The sequence below is a fragment of the Porites lutea genome, chromosome 5, assembly GCF_958299795.1.
Source record: "Porites lutea chromosome 5, jaPorLute2.1, whole genome shotgun sequence".
Taxonomy (NCBI): Eukaryota; Metazoa; Cnidaria; class Anthozoa; order Scleractinia; family Poritidae; genus Porites; species Porites lutea.
Genome location: NC_133205.1, coordinates 16,709,529 through 16,731,272, shown reverse-complemented (window position 1 = coordinate 16,731,272; position 21,744 = coordinate 16,709,529). Strand labels below are relative to the sequence as shown.

Genomic DNA, 21,744 nt, shown 5'->3' with positions numbered 1-21,744 from the left:
TTGTCTTGTCCACAGAGTGGAAAATGTACCTGAAAATTCAGCAAAAACTTCACTGCCTTGGTTGCATTTCAAAACAGACCATGTGCTCCGTCGTGAAGAAAACAAGGTTGAATTCCTCGAAGGACGATTTCTTGATGAAAAGCTTCCCTTCCTCCACAAAAAGAAAGCCGGGCATTCTTTTGAACTTTCTCTTTCCATTTTTTGTCTTTTAACGGTGTATTTTTAACCCGGAAATGCAGAACTCTTGTCTTAAAACATCTGCATGGTGATCGCGCGGCAGCCATTTTTTTGAAAATGGCTATCTGTCACTAAGGATTCACGAGCATTGAACGCGAGTTACACGTTTCAACCCCATATGAGTTTCTGCCTTACTTTACCTTACCTACGGTAACTCAGGAGAACAAAAGAATCCGCGCCCCTCCCCTGTCCCCTCCATTCAAAGTTGGGGTGTTTGTTGTTTTCTATAGGTAGCTCGAACATCGGCACAACATTGCATGGAGGGGATGGGGGAGGAAAAGCTATATTTCCTCCTTTTGAAGTTAATAAAACGTAAAAAAGCCCAGTTTTGGGCAAACTGTCCCAACTCATTTTGTCGCCGATTGTTGAGTTGCGTCATCGTGCTCCCGTGGTCGTGTCATATAATGTTGGGTCTGTAGGTCATATTTTTGCAACTGTGATTTCCCTATGTTTACATTTAAGGTCGCGCGAAGTTGCGTCGATGTGATGTTGCATCTTGTGTCCTAGCTAATTAAGTCTGAAAACTTAAATTGAGCGTGCTTTTCAGATTGGACAAGACTTGAGAAGATTTCTTTCACTCAGCTCGAGTTTACATATTATACAAATTGAATTAGCGAAGACAAATAAATACGTTTATATTTCGCACACTTACCTATATCTTTCGTCAATTTTATAGGTCGTGAACCTTGGTCAAAATGGTATGCCAGCCAAAAGCATGGTCCTTGTCCGCGAAAACAAAGAGTTATGGGTGGGATGTGGCAATAAGATTGTCATTGTGGACACGAAAACTCTGCGTATCTTGGACGAGATAGCTGTGTACCAGACGCAGAGAACCCATGTTCGAATCATGGTCACTGATGGCGCGCGTGTTTGGAACGCCGATAGAAAGTCGACGAAAATTTTGCAGTGGGAAGTGAGCACTCGCCAGCTCACTCACATCTTTGACTGCGATGTTGATAGTGCGGTTGGGAAAGTGTTGTGTAGCGAAGCAATGGAGCCGCGTCGCAAGGAGAGACAAGAAAGTTTGAACCGCGTACGTGACAGACCAATAAGTGATCCCCTGGAAAGTTTTGACCAGCCGTCTTACACGGAAGCTATGTTTAAAGAGGCGATGAACCGCGAAGGGAACGAAGATGTCAAGACAGAATCCTCGCGCAAACATTATTCCTTTCCGCGGAATACTCCCAGCCTTAGTTTCGGAATTGCTGAGGACGAGGATTCGGACATCTCAGCAAAATCTGTTTCTCCCCCTGTTTCTATTCCCGGTTCACAGGCACGGTTTCGTGGGGAAAAAGTCTCCCAGGGAACCTTGCCCAGTCGTGGTCGCTCCCTTTCAGCGAAAACCGAATCCAGTGCTTCCCTTGATAGCGGCATTTCGTCTCTACGCACCACCTCCATAACAAGAAACGACACTGAACGAACAGTGAAGAATATTTCGAGCACGAATTTGCAAGACGACTTGCAAGATGAAAAGGCCCCTGTAAGGGAAACTTGTGAAGAGGTTCATAGCAAACTGGAACAAATGAAACCTTTTCATACCGAACAGGAGCTAGATTCAAATGGAGGATTATCAACCGAGAGTCACAAAGGGTCTACAATTGATCAACAGCAAGACTCTAGTGAGACAGAAAATATTGGGAGTTGCTCCTCAGAAAGTGAGCCTGACACCCAACAAGTTCGGACCGAGTCTGTGATCACAAGCGACGAAAAAGTCGAAGAACTCGATGGTGATCAAAATGAAGCTCAATTCGAACTAGTAGACAAGGAAGAAACGCGACAGGCCTTTGTGGAGGGCACAAAGAAAGTTCCTCGCTCTGAAGAAGGTAACTCTCAACACTGTCTCTCAATGGACACTTTGCAGATGCGTTTCAACGCTTCCTCTCGTGCGCCTTCACTAATGAGTTCGCAGAGAAGAAGGTCGCAACGTCGGCCAAAACCTCAAGAGAACAATAATAATAATAACAATGTGCCACCTACCTCTACGAAACCCTGGGCGCGTAGACCACGTTTGCGCATACTAGCCGGTTCAATAAACCGCGTGACAGCGCTTCTGTTGGTAAATGGCACGTTGTGGATTGGACGTGGTGTTGGTGACATACTCACAGTAAACGTAAATTCAGCCAATAACGGACTTCCTCCTGGTCACGTGTTTACGCAACTTGAGAGCGACAATCTCCTGGGTTACCAGAACGGGCAAGTGGATGAGATTGTTACTAGTGGCACGAGTAAAATCGTCTGCCTTCGTCGGCTGGAGCTCGATCGAGGGAGCACGACGAACGAAGATCAATTCACAGAGCGTTACCAGTTGACCGTGTGGGAGGCCTGGGGCGAAACCGAGTTTAGGAGGTTTAAAGATCGCCTGGACGACTTTAACGCTTTAGTTGAATGATTCATTTACAATGGCCTTAAACTCAACTTTTTATGGTCTATTTTAGTCATTTCGCGTCAGCGACTCCATAATTATTATCTTTATCGAAAAAAAGCATTTCTATTGTAGTCCGAAAAAGGCAACACTAGGCCGGTTATTTATACGAATTCCAACTTAGACCAGCCTTGCATAGATTGAAATAATAGGTGGACCTTTAAAACTATTTGTAACCTGTTGTTTACAGTTGTTAAGAACCTTTGAAAAAGTCTTTAAGGCCGGTTAGTTAGACACCAGTTTAATTCTGCTTAAGTAACTGGCCTGTGATTTTTATTCGTAAGTTTCTATTGAGTGGTTTTCTTTCATTGTTCCTCATTTTCTGTCACCGCGTTCCAGTCCAGATCTGAGTCTGTTTCTCTGTCACGCACCACCTGGAGTGAGTTACCCTTTCTCCAAACGTTGCGTGACAGGGAGCCGGAACTGGAATAAACTTGATTATGCTTACAAATCCAAAGTCCTCTTTTAATAGAAAAGTATCTTTAGATGTGGTATATATAGCTTACGTTACGATATGATAGATTAGTTTGCTGTTTTTTAAAACACATTGTACGTAGTGGTTGTACCACTCTAAAAGAAAGCTGCAGTGATTGAAGCTGTACTCAACAACAGAACGAGAATTTTTTATCGAGTTTTTAAACAGCTTAACATTTAGGCTTAAAGAACGGCTGTGTCTTATCAAATTATAGGATACTAAACACTCATTCTCTTGATATTTATAGAGTGGGCCCTTTTTAGTGACTGGAGGTTACATTAAGAAATTTTAAAATTTATAGTCCCATCTTTATAACAAAGCAAAAAACAACCCTGGGCTGTACTGGGCGAAGTGTTTAAGTTTTGGCACCTCAGCACAGGAGTTAAACTTAAAAAAAGTTTCAGCTTGCAAAGAAAGTAGTGTCCGATAGCCCGGGGCTAGTGGATTTTGCTATCGGGCTAATGAATTCTGTTCTTAACTTGCCCGACGGGCAAGTGGAGTTTTTTGAGGAATTCAAATTACATAAGAACTGTGTAATCAATCCTGCTTATCAAAAACGTTTTTGGGGCTAGTTGAAAAAAGAATTTTGGGCTAGTACATGCTAGATACAGTTTACCCGAATGGCAAGCTGTAAAACTGACTTTCTTTGCACCCTGAGTTCGCTCAATTTTTTCAAGTTGCTATCTATTTGCATCCTGGCCATAGAAGGTCAAATCATGCATTTATAGTTGAGGTATTACTTATAATACCAGAGTAATTTTAAAGAAAACTGAAGCATTATGTCAGAGTGTTCTGTTATTCCAATGTGTTTTTAGGGTGTTCCTTTATATAGAGGAACTACGATAATGATTAATTAAATTAGCGACCTAGAGGCATACTAATAGCTGTCCTAGCTACCAAGAAAATGATCAAGTACGCGAATAGTTTATCAGTGGGAAACATTTCTCCCCAGTGATAAATTATTTATTTTTAGTCAGAATAAGCAAGTAATATTTATGATAGGTTCTTTAGGAGATATATTTTTTTAAGAGGAAATATAGTGTAAAGTAATTGCATACACCACTTTAATTGCGAATTAAAAGAATAGTTTTAAATACATGTATTCTTTCTTCTCGTTGACCATTGTAATCTCGATTAATGTAAAGGAAATTTGACACAAGATGAATGGAAGAATCGTTAACGCCTAATGACCCAATTAAAATCTTTGAAATTTGTTGTCTTAAAATTTTAAAAGTCTTTAAAAATGTGGTACATACACTAACGTTTCTGAGCGATGCGCTGCAATTAATGAAAGTGATTGTAGTTTATAGAAACTATTGAACCCATTTGCCCCTGGATATTTTCCGAAAAACTATTCGAGGTTCTATCTAGCTAAAGAGATTCGCATCTACCAAAACAGTGTCTATAAGACGGGCACTACGTTAAAAAATGTCAAAGTACACTTTTCAAAATGTGGGCAAGTGCAAAAGCGAAATTTCGAGAGTGACAATAAAAGTGACGCTGCCCCCTTCACTTATACCTTTCGTTTACTCTCTACCACTCTGTTTGCTTTTCTTCTCTTTTGATGAGCTTTTGCTGAGCATTTGCTTGGAGTTTCTGTGCAAGTTAGGTAATATGTATATGATTTACAATCGGATTTTTAACTAATGTTGGATTTTTTTTTTTTACATTTTACTCTCGTTTGTTTGTCTGTGTCAGTATTAATTTAAAAGACCTCCCTCTGCAAAAAGTTAAGTGTCAAAGTGGACCGTGACCGTCACAAAATCCGTCACAAGTGGTTTACACCATGTCCCTCGTTTCCAGGGTGCGCTCTCTTGGGAACGAGGTTGCCTAAAGGGGCGTTTCTCGACTGAGGTTCTCGACTGAAGTTTCAGTGTGTTACTAATGACGCCGAGCTCCAGATACACGAACTATAGGGAAACATCGGCTCCTGCTTCATCATTACAATTTAAAATCAAACTCATCGTTTCCAGTCGCTCCGTGGACAAGCCTATAGAGGATGAGAGAAGACGATCTTTCACCCATGCTAATTTTCTCAATCTTAGCCTGCAATGTATGCGTATTTTTTGGCCGAGCGAAAGTTGCTTGTCTTTGTTTCGCCCCATGTAACGGATTCCAGAATCCGGTAGCCTGTATGCAGATCCCCCCCCCCCCCCCTCCCCCTCTCCGATTTTTCCTGAAGTGATGGGGGGTCTGACTAGAATCTAGGAAATTTTGGCTTGTGGAATCTGAATCCTGAGCGTTGGAATCCGGAATACAGCTCAAGGCATCCGGAACCCTACTAAAGACTGGATGGAATCTAGTACCTGGAGTCCGGAATCCACGACGTGGAATCCAGAATCCAGGACTGCCTTGGAGTCCCTTACATGGGGTGATATGTTCGTGACGCTGTGGGCGACATCATTTGTTTTACCTTACACTAAGGAAGATCGGGGAGCCTTGAAATAGCAATCCTAGAGCGAAAAGAAGTCAAAAATTCTCTCTTCCGCTCCTCTTTGGGACGCCCTAACACTTAAAACATATTTTTTTAATTCACTGAGGAGATTGCGGTTACGCGAGAAGAGACGTTCGCGCGAATACGTCTGCAAGGTTATTTAAATCTAAGCTCGCTCTAGGGGTAAATATAGTATTAACATTAGATATCATGCGCTTACCAATTGTCATTGCGGGATTTTCCTCATTTGATTATGCGAAATTCAGGTGCTATTTAACAATTATTCCACGAGTGCTCATTAGATATTCAATTGTAGGAGCCAACGAGGTGCGTGGCGCCGAGTGGGCTATAATCATCTCATGGCAACAGACACGAGTGCAACAATTTTTTTGTTAAAAACGCCTACAAAATATCGAAAATTCTCCCCGACTTAATTTGTAAAAATGACCGTTTTTCAGCTTGTTTTTAATTTTGAGCAGACGCGTTGTATTATCCAATGATTCAGATTTTAATAAAAGCGAATATTTGCTTTGCTGACGACGTCGTTGTTTACGATGTTTTTTGCTCATTCTCGCAATTCGTAGAAGGCGGAGCCGTATGTGAAAATTAAGTTCAAGGGGGAATCATTGGCGGATTCAGACCTTCAGATAAGGGGGGGGGGGGGGAGGGCGGTCATCCAGACCCTGAGAAAAAGGGGAGCGACTTTGGTCTGAAAATAAGGGGGAGCGGGCCCCTCCCTTGGATCCGCCACTGGGTATTGGGAAGAGAAGGCAAGTAACAAGTACAATTTTGGAAAAACTTAATTTGATATTTTTGACGCTACCTAATCTCTTCTAGTTATTTTCTTTAATAAATTTGGCCGATCGGTGCGTTATTCCTCTTTGAAGACAACAAAAATGCTCCACAGCTAAAAGAGAGAGATTAAGAGTCATGTTTACGACAAGACAAACGTCAGATTCAAGCTGAGAATTTCTCAGAATAGAAAATAAGCAGATAAAAACTGTACGGGACAATTCTTATGGATAAAACTGGCTTGAAACTACTTCTTTTTTGAGTACAAGTGATAAATAGTATGTGTCAATTGAGGGGAAAACTTGGCCACGTAGTTCCAATTCACGTTTGCCGTTTGGTTTAAACGCACTAATTCCATCGTCTTCTCTTGTTTACTTGTAGCTATTTTGCACCAGTAGTTATTGTTTGTTTCACGGGTTTACTCTGACAATTAGTCATAGTGTGGTTTGATGGTTTCTTTTCTTTTTTTAATATTTAAACTTCGCTCTGTGACACAAAAGAAATAGTTATCTAATTAAAAGCATTATATGGATTAAAATAGTTAATTAAATAATTAATCACGCCTTGTGTTCTTCTTAAGGCTGCCTAGGAACGTTAGACATTACCTGTTTTACAGAAAGGAGTTGTAACAGTTGATATTTTTGCCATGTACTATTAATAACCACCTGCGTCAGACGTCTTGCCGATATTACTAGCTGCAATCAGAGACAAAAAGTAGTTGACACACTTGTATTAAACGCGCACAAATCCCCCCTCAACCCCGAATCATTACTGTTTGTTGTTGAAAAAAAGACTGTTAACCTTCTGCACAATTAACGGCCACCTTAGGGACAGAAGGAAGTGGCCGTTGTAGAGAGGTTTGAGCAAGAGTCATTACATGGACTCGGTCCGCAAAAAAAAAATAATAACAGCTGTAGAGAGTTGGCTGTTAGTTGAGGTTCGACTTCTGAGTTGCAGCTTCTTTAACAGGGAAGAGCCACCCACTGGATCTGTTAATAAACCATTATTATTATTATTATTATTATTATTATTATTATTATTATTATCGTTGTTGTTGTTGTTGTTGTTGTTGTTATTATTAGTTTTGTAAGTTTTCCTTGAAATACCATCTCGGTTGAAAAAAGACTGTCAACCCTCTAGTGCACAACGGCCTCCTTGGGGACAGAAGAAGGTGGCCGTTTTAGAGAGGTTTAAACAAGAGTCAATGTATCTGGACTGTCCGCCAAAAAAACTAACCGTTGTGGAGAGGTGACCGTTAGTAGAGATTCGACTGTAGTTGCAGCTTTTTATAATTTTTTCTTGAAATATCATCCCAGACAGTACGTAGAACAATAGCGTACCTTGCAGTTAAGGTCCGGAAAACAGATGCGTACCAGTACTTATCTGATACAAGGTAGAAAAAAGAGAAGGCGCTAAGCTTTTTAGCTAGTAACATGTTATGGAACTTCCAGCGTTTGAGTAGATACGAATCAGGCGGAAATGAGATATTTCTGCGGCAAGGGAACAGTGAGGACTGGGGCAGTTTAAGTGCATTATGGGTAGAAGGGAGTGCTATAAAAGGGATGCTTATCACGTGGGAAACCGACTAGGCCGACACCTCGTCTAGCACACGTTATTTTTTAATTATTATTTGATTTATTAAGTAACAGATCGAGTTGCGCGAGGGTTTTAACTTGTTTTAGTTATTTTTCGTTTGTTTTTGAATAATTATTCGAATTTTCCGTGCTTTGTTGGAATATATGCTAAGTAATAGTGGGCAGTAACCTTCCAGTCGTGTAGCCTTCGTAGGCTGGGCTTTTCAGAGCATGAGCCATGGATCCTACCCAGATTTCCTGCCGAGTTTTTTCCGGCAGGTTTTTTCTGGCCTCCGTTCTGACAGTATTCTTTGAGAACTGTCGCTCAACTCTGTTCGGAGTTTATCTACCATATATTTGAATGTGACAGAAGTTGTAGTATAGCGTATTGTTATTTCTGCGGTGCTCGGCCAAAACAGCCAAAATAAAGCTAATGCTTTTTCCGATTCATGTTGTACTGTGTCCAAAATGAGCCCTAAATCAGAACACAGGCTTTCAATATAAAAAGCGTTACTGTTACATAACGAAAGAGCTTAGCCGGACTGAGAAAATATATTCGCTTATACGAGGTTTGTGGTTACACTGAAAAACGTTTTAAAATATGTTCCAAATATATCGTTCGTTGTACTGTTCCGATAATGAGAGCGAGCCGTTATATTATTCATATAGAGGTAGCCGGTGAGAAATTAATATGCTTTTTCTCATACGTCAACCTGACCGACCAGTCATAATTTTGACTGCATGGTTTTATTAACGAGTTTATCGGAATCGTTAAAATTACCCCAAACAACCCAGTGGGGACTCCGAATGCCGGTAATCGTTAGTGGTCAATAGAGTGTTTTCACTTGACGTCACGGCGGCCATATTGATGTCCCGAAACAATGAAACGGCGGCCATGTTGGTGTATCAAACCAGTCCGGTGGGAGTTTAACTCTCTTCTTATGCAATTACTTTCTTTTGTTCCAATCAATTTACGTAGATGCTAACCACGTGAGTAAAAATACTCTATAGGGAGCTTAAAAAACGACGACGGCGACGGCTACGTACTAAAACGTCACTTAAAAAGTGAATTTGCGCTGCCTCAAACTTTATCGCGCTTATTCCATCTCGTTTAATTCGTCAAATGTTGGCAAATTTCTTTGGAGTTGAATTCTAAAAGGCTGTATCAAAGTTCAGAAAAAGAAAAGAAAATTGTTGTTTTGTGTTCCCGTCCTCGACAAAACGTGACATTAAGCATTTTCACGTTGTAGTCGTGCAACGACGGCAAAGAAGTGCGCAAAAGTTGTTATTTTGCCAATCTAAACCTATTTCTTTTTTGCCGTTCTCGTTGCCGTCGCCGTCGTCTTGCTTAAGCTCCAGAATTAAAAAGTGCAACCTCGTTCCCATGGTTCCCTCCTAATCGAAAAAGAAGAACACTGGGAACTAGGTTGGGAGAAGGGGTGGTCCCCTTTAAACAAAAAACAAAAGTGTTGAATATGGTTGGCCACCAGGGAGACAACGGAACTTTTATTCATACTCTAAAAATAAAAGTGGTCGAGTGCTCATAAATGACAGGGCGAAGTGGTGGGGGAGGGGGGCGGTTTATTATAGGTAGGCCATAACTTATGTTACATATTGCTTAACGGGATTTAAACGACCACGAAAAAACTCTTTGTGGTTTCTATTTTTAAAAAAAGCGGTCAGCAACAATCACGCGAACATGTGGGTGCCTAGAAAGCAGTATTCTATTGCGAATGCCAATATCATATTTGGCGGCAAACTCTGTGTTTTAGTTCCAGACAGCGCTGACTACATGGCCTTGTATGCCGTGTATACAGCGCAATTTATAAACGAGGTAATTAAAGTATTGACTTGTCTTTGTTTTATAAAATGAAGCATTACCCTTTCGCGTACGAGGGCGTATGGGGCATTGATCTAACTTTCTTCTGTCTCCAGCAATATCTCTTCCGGATATTAGACGCGTACTATCCTAAGCTTTCGAAAAAACAAGTTTCTTTGAGGGGTAAAACTAAACGCTCTTCAATCTGGTGAAAGTGTCAATAACATTACTTTTTGGGTCACAGAAACCTCGCCAATAACGTATTAGCGAAGACGTAAAATGCCACTTTTCTGACTTTTCCTTATTGACTGGAGATGGCAAGTAACGTTGTTAAAGTACAAACAATAGGTCACTTAACAAATTCATAGATAAAGCTAATATTTAGGAGAGAGGAACACTTTCTTCTGATACTCTAGGCTACCGATTCGAATCTTTTCTGAGGTATACAATTCAGTGAAAAGATAAAAGAGAGGTAGATGACATGGACTGTCAAATTGGATGATTTGCTTTTCGGCAAAAAATTTAACTCTTCTTTCGTAGATTTTCGGTTTGATACGTGTATGCCCTTTTATGGAATGAAAAAGCGCATGCAAAATTCTTCCTGTTTTTAAAGTGTACTTCAAGAAAGGCTTGTACGTGGAGCAGGAGTAACGTTCTTCGAAATCACGGCATGTTAGTTTACCATTAACAAAAAGTTTCCGGAAATTCTGGAACCAGAAAGAAACACGTCTTCTCGAATCGTTTCGGACCGTTGGGATGTTCCAAGTGGATATTCATGGTTTCAAGTTCATGGGTTTTAATTGCTTCAAACTCACCTTTGACATCCGTTTCATGCTTTCACTGCCGACTTTCGGTGGTATTTGCAGCGCAATTCCCAACCCTTGTGGTTATCTTTAACCCCCGCTGATTTTCCCAAACTGTGAACCGACTGGTTTGCCCATCTAACAAACAAACCCTGTGTGTTTTTTTTTCATTCAAATAAACAGTCGCCGCGGGCGTTTATTATTGTCTTCCCAGTTTATTCCTTTATTTAAGTTTTTGTTCTGTATTTGTTCCAAGTTGTTTTTGTTTTAAGAACGTCATTTAGTAATGTGACGTTAAAACTCAAGTGCGCACAGTAAAGATGGTGTTCGATATTGTTAAAGTAATTCAAGGATCTCGGCTCAGAACGTAAGGCTTTAAATATATGAAGCCAAGTAAGTACTTTTTATTTTCCCAATATTAGCATAGGCTCGTCAGCATTTTTCGTCCAAAAGTTTGTCATTTTCGTACACGGAGAATGCTAGAAGCCTTTTGATAATTAAAATATTATGAAATGGCTAAAAATGACTAATAATGCTTACAAAGAGACTGTACAATATCCTTCCGGCTTCCATTTCTCAGTGGTTATTTCAAGCCACATATTCATTGTTTTCTGCGCGTTCTAAATGGCTTTCATTGTTCAATGAACAGTTAATTCATCGATCAATACCCCGCGCTGATTTCTCATTCATCCTTGACTCAGGGTGAACCGCAAATTCGGCGGTCATGTGATTTCAGAAGTAAACCACTTCCTTCGTCCATATCGGTGTTACCAAAGTTGCCAATATCATTGTAATCCCTTTGCATGAATCGTGACTATTGTGCCTATTAAAAGCACACTATTGTATTCGATAAAGACTGTTTAAGAATTTGGCCCAGAGTTGAATTGTATGATATTGGCAAAGTCAAAAATTGTTTTGTTGTATAAGGTTTTGTTCATTACAAAAACATTACATAATCTTAGTGCCGTTAAATGTAAAAAAACGTGCAGTTTAGGAACATATTTCAGCAACGGAGTATATATACTGTAAGAGTTCTTATGTTTCATTAATGTGAGCACTGGCCTGACTTTTCTGCCTTGATTTTGCCAAGGACCAACTCCGGAAGAATTGGACTGCATCGAAACAGCTATCAAAACTGTGTTTTGTTGTGGCTTTTTCCTATTACCGAAGAACTAAAGAGTCCATCTACCAGATTCTTGACGAAAATAAATTGAACAAAAAGTCTTTGGATTGTTCATGAGGAATGCTAAGCGGTAAGTGTTTGAGAATTTTACTGTCCGGCTTTGCAGGGATCGTTTTGATCATTCTTTACGTCATGCATTCCTTTTGCAGCCTAAATTAAAGGCGCAATTATAAAAGCAGTGCACGGTGAAAACATTCATGAAAGCAATGATTATCATACCGACGCTAAGTGAAACCAATTGTGAGTCGTAAAAGAGAAGCATTTATGAAGACAACATAGCCGCAATTTCTTAATCCATGAAGACTATCTGTTCAGAAGCGATAATTCTAAAATACTGTTAACTCATGGGGTTCAACTTAAAGGCTAAAAAAAAGATGAAACCTTGCGAAGTATATAAAGCTGTTGGGGTACTAAAAGTTTTAATACTCTCGAATTTTAAACGGAACAGCTAAGTGATTTCATCTTGGTTCAAGAAGCAATGTTTCATAGCATGGTTAAAGGATGTATTCTCTTAAAGTCTTTCTGTTACTAGGATCATGTGGTCATACTTTCTCCCCTGTATAAGTTATACACCTATGTTTTACTTTATTGAGGGAAATGTTTTTAAACTAGGTACATGTTTTCACTTTGATTCAAGTCAGCTTAAAACGTATCTAAAGGCACTCAACAGTTTTGTGATATTACTAGCGAGAATTTACGCTTAAACTGAATTCTCTTTTCAGGGATTTACGGAAAGTCATCTATTAAGTAACTCTAAGTAACTCCGTGACTCTAAAAACGAAATAACAACGATGGAAAAAATTCCTGAAATAAATTAAAACGCTCTGGTAAGCATAAAATTAAAAATAATCGACTAGCGGAACCCAGAGTATAACAAATTCCGTTGTCAATTCATTATGTGTTACGAATGTCAAAAACAGTTGAAAGAAATTTTCTGATTAGTGAACGTTGAAATGCCGTTGCAAAACCATGTTTACTCTTTTCATCCATTTTGTTTTTTGTTATTTAAGTTTATAAAAACTACCAAAAATTGTTTGTTTAGAAAAGAGAGGTTATAAATAGCACTTTCAAACAACCCTATATAACGTTGGAGCACCCAGTATTGTACCGGAAATCGGTATGTCTATATTCCATTCTCTAGATGTTTCCTGTAAGTTTTAATTCCGCACGACTAAATATGCTCCGACAAACTTTGAATTCGTCATTATTTGAAGGTAAAATATATCTTAGTAATCCAAGCGATGGTTTTTATGAAAAAATAATCCCAGTGGCTTGAAATGATCAATACATGAAAAAAAGGGGAAAAAAACGGAAGAAAAAAAAAATAGACAGGAAGCCATGGGCGCTATGTTTTATTCACACTGATGTGCGTGGTAAATTTTTTTTGACCAGCAAAATTCATTCTAAAAGACCCGCATTACACGATATATGCAACTTGTTCCCATTTATGAAAAAAAAGTGGAGCCAGAAAGGCTTTTTTGTCGTAAATTGCTTTCTTGGTCTTTTTCTTTCATTAAAACTGGATAATAGCACACATTGCGAGATTTACCTACAGTAGGAAATTGTCTGGATGAAATAGCTTGCCCTTGTACCAGACTAATTAATGCCAGGGTGTGACAAGCGAGAAAAAGAGAATTCTTCAAGGGGCATTTTTTATTAGCAAACACGAGCAAATCAACATGCTCTCTTCTGACGCTAAATGAAAGTCTGAGAACAACAATAATAATGATAGAAACTTTTGAGAAAGTAGACAGCTTTCGAGTTCGGCTTTGAAAGTAGATTCCTCTCGCAGATTTCCACTGAAAAGGTTGAGTAACTGAGAGGAAACGTCTTGGAATTTGTTTGGATACTAAATGTGTCGTTTTACCCTTGATTCAGTTACCAAAACCAAACCAGAACGTCCCAGATAAATTGATACAACCGACTCTGTAAACTGGACATCTGACTGAGTTGGTTCCTACCTTTCTTTAATTCATTGACTCCTTGTAAGAAGGACATCATTCTTAGACGGACTTTAGTGCCCACGGTCACAAAGATGTCCGTCTTAAAGAGAGATGACTGTAAACTGCTATGTTCACAATAAAAAGGATTTTTTCAATAAATTTCTTGAATAACAATGAATAAACGTCAAAATTCATTTGTGACTATCTGTACTTGGCAATTCAAGGAAAAATACCTCACGCGCTTTGGACTTTTCGGACGATGATATACACTAGTTATCCAATGCTTTCGATTGGTATGCTATTTAATGGCCCACGAGTGATGATTTAAATATATTTATTTTACTTAGAATTTTCTTTAAAATAATCTAAATTTCACAGACTGATGTGGGTGGCCGCGGTCCTCGGCCAGCCTCTAAATCCACCCATGTAAAATGAATCGACATTACAGGTAAAATTGAATAGAGTCACTTTTAATACTTTTATTATGAAATCCGTAAAAAGCTATGTCTAAATAATTGTTGTTTACAAAGTTGCTTTTGGTAATTTTTGTACAATGAAAACTTTCAGCTGTCTTTATCTGCTCAGATTTGGGCGGAAAATGAGGGGGCCGCAAGTATCACCGGGAATTTTTGGTGAAATACTACCGGTTGCACACCGCACAATATGCGACGGATTTATAGCTTTCTGATTGGCTGTATACTGGCGTGGGATAAATGTTAATATTACTTGCCTTTACATTTTCAGACCCGCAACAAGCTACCACACTGCCAACAAGCCCAGACCATGGAAATACGACATCTCGCTCAACCACAATGAACATTAACCTGGCATCTATAATAGCGGCCATGGCAATCAAGGTCCTTTTAAGCATATTTGGAACACTTGGAAATCTTCTTGTACTTCTGGTTATTTTGACCAACTTTCGCCTAGCCTCGGCATCTAATCTACTCCTCGCAAACCTGGCCTCTGTTGATTTATTGTGCTTGGCTTTTGTAACGCCCGGTGGAATCTACAGAACGTTCTGTAGGGAATTAGTTTTGTGTCATGCGTCGGATGCTTTTGTACTAGTGCATGGCGGGATAGTGCAGTTTGTCGTAGCAGCCTCTGCCTCCAGTTTATTTGCGATCGCGGTTGACAGATTCATCGCTATTTCTTTGCCATTCAAATACACAACGTTAATGAAAAAAACTCGAGCTTTTTATTGCATCCTCTTATCGTGGTTAATAAGTGCGTCTGTAGCTTTTATATTCGTATATTTACAATTTTTCTACGTTCAATCTATTTATTGCATTCTTATGATCTTGGTTACGGTTTCACTTTATGTTCACATCTTTGTGTTTGCCTTGAAAAAGGAAAGACAGATAGCCGCGCTACAAGTGTCAAACATAAAACGAGGAACAAATTTCTTGCACGAGCGAAAGTCGACAAAAACAATGGCGATTATTTTGGGCGTCTTCATAGCAGCTTGGGTACCTGCCGTCGCTTTTTATGCGACTGTCCCGTCGCATGATCCACAGTTTCTCAACATTCAGAACTGGATAAATGTTATATACTTTCTAAATGCGGCTCTGAACCCTTTTATTTATGGCGTTCGTAGCTCGCACTTTCGTAAGAGAGTTAAACTACTTATTAAGACTACGATGACCCGCTTCAGATTATAAAAAGAAGAGTAAAAACAAGGAAATTATTATAATATTCATTTGCTTGTTTTTCTTCGGGGTCAGGAGGGAAGAATTTCTACAACCTTTGGTTAAAGGAAGAAAAAAGCTTTTTTTTAATTTTCCATGTCTGGAGCACGTAAATGATAGAGAAAAAGCCCGGTTTGCATGACGATCACAATATTCTGTTCATCCAACACAGTGATGATTGATGTTTTCCTTTCCAGTTTTACTCTAGTTTTAGACTGCGAGCAGTCTCTCTTTTTCTTCAGATTTAGTAAGGGGAGTGCACGCGCGCGCGAGCGTTGAGCGGCGAAGCCGCGAGACGCAAGAAACGAGGGCGGCAGCCCGACGCGCCTTCAGTCACGGGCGTGGTCATTTACGTGTCTCGGGTGTTTTGCTCGACGGACCAAGAAAAAAGAGAGACTGCTCGTAGTCTACTCTAGTTTTGTGATTGAAAATTCAACTATCGATCAAACATTTTCATCAAACGATAGCCCACATTCGATATATTAGAATTCTAACAAGACTCAGAGGCTTTCTGGTCATTTTTCTAAATTTGGTTGGTTTAGTTTTCTTTGTGTTCAAGTAATGGTCAAGAGTGTAGAAAAATTTCTAATTTTGACCCTAAAGCCTTCTCGAGTTCATGTTAGAATTTTAATATATCGAGTGAGGGCTATTCAGGAATCATTGATCTATATTAGGTCAATCAGTTCATGGCTTTAATGAAATTCGCGGGAAACCATACATACCGTATTTCATAGGAGCAGCCTGCACACCTCATGTCACTAGCAGGAAAGTGATTGTTAGTGACATGAGCGTTGTCCAATACCTGGCATTGTATTATATTGCCTTCACATTACAAGAGCTCACTCGGGAAAAGAGTGATAGCCTGGGACCCAAACTAGGCGCGCGCGCATTTATGGGATTAGGGAGCTTTAGCATCGACGACGGCAACGGCAGCGAAAACGTCAGTTTTAAAATGAATTCCCTTTTTTTCAATCTTTGTCGCGTTTATTTCAATTTGCTGAACATGGCAAGTGTAGGCGAATTTCACTCGAGTTGATTTCTTGAGGACCGCACTCAAGTTTAGAGAGAGAAAACAAGATTCGTCCTCGCTTGTTTACGTCCTCCATAAAACTTGCATTTAGGCATTTTCACGTCGTAGTCGTGCAGGGACGTAAAGAAATGTACAAAAAAGCGTGATGCACGTGCAAAGTTGTTGTTTTGCGTAATAAACCTATTGCTTTTTTGACGTCCTGGTTGCCGTCGCCGTCGTCGTTGCTAAAGCTCCCTATTATTTGCGGGGAAGCGAATGTAAACAAATATGGCGGAAAGCGAAGTGGATTTTCAGCGGGATTAAAACAGCTCAAAATAGCAAAACGGAAGGTGAAATTGAAAGGGAAAAAAAATGTGAAACTGAAGGAAGAAGATGTGCCTGGGGCAATTTTACCTCGAAATGCACCTTGAAACAGCTTCAGAGATGGCTTCTTTGCCGTGGAGCCAAAACAAGCGGAAAAAAACGCAGCTCGTATAATTAAAGGTAAGTACGCGTAGACCGGGAAGTTCTTGAATTTATTTGTGCACAAAAAAACACAACAACTTCCTGTCTCGTTATAATTCAGTCAATTCAAGGTGGCTGCTCGACCTGTTCCCACAAAACAATCCCATAAATGAGCGTGCACTTAATTTGGGCCCCAGGCTATCACTCTTTAATGTGCCTGGGCTGTTTTGCAGACGGACTTACAAAAAGTTTAGTTCCGTCTTGGAGTAAGCTAGCACACTTTTGGCCTCTGAATTGCGCTATTGAGAGTGCCCTGCATTGCAAACAAAAATCCGGATACAAAGAAAAAAATTCCACCCCTGAGAGCGGATCAAACTAAAAAGTTTCGGATTCGATCTTTGGACGTGGACATTTGCCCATTGCAGTATACGCGGTTTAAATGCGTTACAGGCCATCTAATTATCCAATGATCTTCCAGAATTTCGTAGGGCGCAGAAAGGGTTATAGAGAGGTTTCCAAACAGGGATCGAAAGAAAATTCGCGATCGATCTGGATTTGCATTGCTTCGCTCGAGATTGGCTAAAAAAAAAAGCCACGCCACCTTTTAAATAAAAACAAATAAACAAACAAACAAACAAATCCAAACGCTTGTCATGGGTTAAAAAATCTCGTGCCTCTGTCTCTACTAATAGAAGTAAAACTGCGTACGAGTTTTCCTGCGATTTCATTGTCCGAGGAAAAGGAAATCCGTTTAAAACTTTCAATTGGTTGAAAGAACGGGTATGAATAAATAAACAGAAATGGTAAATTTTAAGCTGGGTGAAGAAATGAGAAATGATGTGATCAACACGTCACGGTTATGGGACAAAGAAAAAATCTGAGTCCATGACAGGAATTGAACCTAATATATAGATTTAGCCAGGGCTAAAAGCGAAACTGTCGATAATATTTATAGTTTGTTCAAACAAAATATAACTGAAATCGTGTAATGCTAAGCGGCGAAGGCAACGCTGGAAAATTACGCCGGAAAACGGTGAAAAATTAGTAGAAAAGCAACGTTGCACGTGTAGCACACTTTTTTTTGTACATTTCTTTGCCATTGTTTTGCACGACTACAACGTGAAACTTCCAGAAACTTCTTAGGGCCTGTTTACAAGTAGCCTCCCACCCAGGCGTTTTTAGGGGAGGTCGTTTTTCATCCCTCCCGCTTGCGTGGGAGGCTAGTTTACAAGGAAAGAGGGTTACCCTTTTGCTAGGGTTTACTCTAGCAAGCAGGTCAAAGTTAGCTCTGGTTTACAAGCAAATTTCACAGGTAGGGTTACCCATCACCCGGGTCAACTTTACAAGCTTTGCTGACGTGTTTCATTATGCGTGATACTAGTCTTTGTATCACGCATGGGTAACGTGGGTAACCCGCTTGGTAGGGTGACCCTAGCACCAGGGTTACCCTCCTCCTTGTAAACAGGGCCTTAGTTGCACGTTTTATGGAGGAAATGTCGTAGGTGTTATCGTTAACTTTTTTTCACTGCCGCTCATGGTGGCCGCTAGAATTTCTCACTTTGTCACGGCTGCTACAAAATTTTTATGTTGTTCTTCGAAAAAAAAAAATGTCTCCGTTGTTTTTATCTCTCGCTCTAGATCTCTGTCGTCTTTTTTCTCTTTGAGTTTCGCTGGCCTGCCGCCTACTTTTTCGTTTTCTCTGTCTTCCTTTTTCTCCCCATATATTTCAAATTTGTGGACATGACAATTAATCTAGGCTTAATACTTTAGACAACACGGATACAGAAACAATTTACGCTTTCCATTTTCGTCTTTATTGACTATTTAGCTTGTCTCTGTGGTACAAGACGCCGGCGGCTATGCGATTCCCGCCAAAATAACCTCGAGTTGCGTTTGGGTTGCCATACCTGTTGATTGAGCTATTTTACATTGGTATGCCTGTGGTGCGGACGGACGGTCGGGCGGCCGGGCGTACGGTCACGTGATTACCAAATTTTCTCGGATGGGTAGATTACTTCATTTTCTCACCCGTGGTACTCCGCTTCGCGCGCGAGAGCTCCGCTTTGACCTTCCGTACACAGATCGGATGCTCTAACCACTGAGCTACACACGGCAATGAAATTACAGAGTTTGACTGAGAAAGAACTCGAAGAACTCAAAAGATATGGAAGAAAGTAAACAGGATTCTACTGTACTTACTTCAGTTCAGGCCACTTAAGGCATGACTACCTAATTAAATATGCATATTTTAGTAAATGCTATTTAGAACGGTTTGCTTCCATCAGTGCTCCTGAAAAGTGAACTGCAAATGTGTCTCAACGAAAAAAACACGTGAAACGTGATTTCAAATAACACGTGACATCGTTTCGTCAATGACGTCACAAAACACGTTTTCCTAAATGGGGAAGGGTTACAAACCTTAATCTTAGGAATTTTCACATAAACAGTGTTACATAAACAGTGTAAATCTTAAGTTCGCCTTGTACGATTGGAAATGGTATTTATCCTATTAGCTATTTAACTAATTAATAAGTCATGTGACCCTTTATTTACCAATTCCTATATAACGTAAACACACATACAAGGCAATTTTATAAGAACTTTTTTAATAGCCTCTGAAATGTACCTTAAAGAACTTGTTGCTCTTTCATTATCCTTTCCCCATTTTAGAGTAAATATTTTGACCGTTAATTCTCAATTATCAGTCACGTGACGAGAATTTGAGCGTCTACAATGCACTCATATTGCTATGGCCATTAAGCTACATTTGTAGTTCAATTTTCAGGATCATTGATAGAAGAGAACTCTTCTAAATAGCATATTTTATCACAATATGCATATTTAATTAGATAGTCATGCCTTAAGTGGCCTGAGAGTGCTGGATTTAATTGGTTGATTAGTTTTCTGCCACTTTTCCTTGTGGCCACAGTAGTTTCATAAACCAACTAAATGTTATGGTTACACTACACAACCATGTGTTTTTCCCACCTTATGGCCAATACCTTCCACACGCGCACAATTATATCACCCGTGGCTGCCCTGGACAGCTGTTTTGCCCTCATGTGGGCTAACCAGCATGGCATAGCCGTCAGGCCCCTGCACGGCTAAGGCCTTGTTCAGGTGCCTTTGGAATTCGTTTACAGTTTCTGTCTGAAAACAGATTTACTCTCTTAAGCTACAGTTCTTTCTTTCTCTCTTCAGTACATTGTCCTTTCTCTGCAAAACCAATGAGCATAGAATTTATAAGAAACAATTTAAATCTTGTAAAGCAATCATATGAAGCTCTCTCGGCAAAGAGCTTCCATTCAGGCCAGCTTTTTTCGGACCACACCTTGGTGAATCCACCATGTTCTATCCATAATAGAGTTTCTCGGTCACAGCGGCATCCATTGTGTGTGGTGGGCCAAAAATGTGATTTGGATACGAGCTGTTGAAGGACATATTGGAGTGTCCAAGGTTTTCCTTTTTGAAAAATAAAGAATATGTTATACTTCAGAGGAGGGATTGATAACAATAACAACACATTATTAGTCACTGAACAGCTGTCACTAATGGCTCAGTCAATTCCAAGCGTGCCCATCCCCCCAGGGCATTTGATCAGATTATTATCAGATTACCTATAACTATGGTATTTGCAGCTTATTTACTGGAAAATGCAATTTTGGGTTTGTTCCGGGGTGGGGCATTTGCACCCAATTATTTTAAGCCCCACTGTGTGGTTTTAGTGCGAACGCCTGGCCCCACCATGGGGTATTTGCAGCTTTTCATATTTTTTATCATAGTTTCAATTGAGTTGAAATATTCCATGAATAAAAGAATTGAAAACGAAACGTACAAATTTGACTGTGTGTAACAAACGTTTGTAGTGAAACCATCGGCCTGAAGACTATTATGAGGAAACAGGGTTCTGTGCTGCCCCAGATACCAACCTGCCACATGTTCCATAAAATAAAATCGTCCACCCTGTAAAAGACCAGAAAATCAAACTTCTTACTAAGCATAGCCATACATATTGGGGAAAGAAATAATAAATAAATAAATACATAAATAAATAAATACATAAATAATTCTTCCACACAAAAAAACATTTCAAACTTCCAACACTTCACACTCCAGAAGAAAAAAGTGGGAGGGGGGGGGGGAATTTGGGTTTCACGCACGCTTGAGAGAGCACCCCCAGCTACCACCCCCCAACCCCCACCCCTTCCTCCCCCTGACCCCATCTAACATAATCCCCAGCGATTTTTTCACTCGGGTTGAAAATATTGAAATATATTAAATACTCACAGGTATCAAAACTCTCTTTACTTCTCGGACAACTTTCTTTGCTTGGTCATCAGTTAGGGAACAGAAAAGCTTCGTGCAAACCACAGCAGCAACAGAATTATCTTCTACACCGATCCGCTCCTTGTAACTCATGTCCTCGGCTGAAACAGCGACAAATCTCTTCAATTTTATCCTGTCACCTGCTTTCCTCAAGTTCTCCTTTAGAAGTTTTTCCACATGTGGATTAGGATCAACAGCTATTAGCGCTGTACCTGTAGGATAATGATGGAAGTTTTGCCCTGAACCGATGCCAATTTCTAAAACGTCGCCGTTGAGTCTTTTAAGATTTTCATCGAGATCTGCGAAGAGTTTTCGCTTCAAGGGCTCGAAGACCAGGGCGGTTAATTCAGTCCAACGCTGTTGTCTTTCGGCGTATTTCCTTTTGTACCAACTAGAGGATATTATCAGCTTTATGATTCTACTTATGGTCGTTCCAATGACCACCACAACAATAGAAACGGTGAGGATAAATATTGGGGACCACGACTCCATAAGAAATGCTCTGTTCGTGCATATGGTTACGCTTCACGAACGCTTCATGTATATTGGTCACGTAACCCCGTCACGTACCTCA

At 40.0% G+C, this 21,744-nt stretch overlaps 3 protein-coding genes across 6 annotated transcripts in view; 2 read left to right on the top strand and 1 right to left on the bottom strand.

Annotated features, from left to right (window-relative positions):
• LOC140939235 (leucine-rich repeat serine/threonine-protein kinase 1-like) overlaps positions 1-4,359 on the top strand; it is a 45,517-nt gene extending 41,158 nt beyond the window's left edge. For all 4 annotated transcript variants that reach the window (XM_073388810.1, XM_073388811.1, XM_073388812.1 and 1 more), the window contains one exon: positions 914-4,359. In XM_073388810.1, the coding sequence (XP_073244911.1) occupies positions 914-2,626 (1,713 nt within the window). In that variant the 3' untranslated portion in view covers positions 2,627-4,359. The remainder of the gene's footprint in view (positions 1-913) is intronic.
• Positions 4,360-14,041: 9,682 nt separating this feature from the next.
• On the top strand, positions 14,042-15,377 carry LOC140937329 (adenosine receptor A2a-like). The gene is made up of 2 exons (XM_073386876.1): positions 14,042-14,130; positions 14,427-15,377. The coding sequence occupies exon 2, from the start codon at positions 14,495-14,497 to the stop codon at positions 15,341-15,343; it is 849 nt and encodes a 282-aa protein (XP_073242977.1). The 5' UTR covers positions 14,042-14,130; positions 14,427-14,494; the 3' UTR covers positions 15,344-15,377.
• Positions 15,378-19,952: 4,575 nt separating this feature from the next.
• On the bottom strand, positions 19,953-21,678 carry LOC140938526 (thiol S-methyltransferase TMT1A-like). The gene is made up of 3 exons (XM_073388008.1): positions 21,132-21,678; positions 20,774-20,807; positions 19,953-20,306 (listed from the first exon to the last, which is right to left on the bottom strand). The coding sequence occupies exons 1-3, from the start codon at positions 21,660-21,662 to the stop codon at positions 20,020-20,022; spliced, it is 852 nt and encodes a 283-aa protein (XP_073244109.1). The 5' UTR covers positions 21,663-21,678; the 3' UTR covers positions 19,953-20,019.
• Between the last annotated feature and the right edge of the window lie 66 nt (positions 21,679-21,744).

Bases quoted from the DNA above. Each gene is read 5' to 3' on its own strand.
- LOC140937329 (XM_073386876.1), top strand. From the start codon at position 14,495: ATGAACATTAACCTGGCATCTATAATAGCGGCCATGGCAATCAAGGTC.
- LOC140938526 (XM_073388008.1), bottom strand. From the start codon at position 21,662: ATGGAGTCGTGGTCCCCAATATTTATCCTCACCGTTTCTATTGTTGTG. The intron at 20,808-21,131 runs GTGAGTATTTAA...GGTCTTTTACAG, and splicing joins TAAAGAGAGTTTTGATACCT to GGTGGACGATTTTATTTTAT. The intron at 20,307-20,773 runs GTTGGTATCTGG...TTTTTCAAAAAG, and splicing joins TTTTATGGAACATGTGGCAG to GAAAACCTTGGACACTCCAA.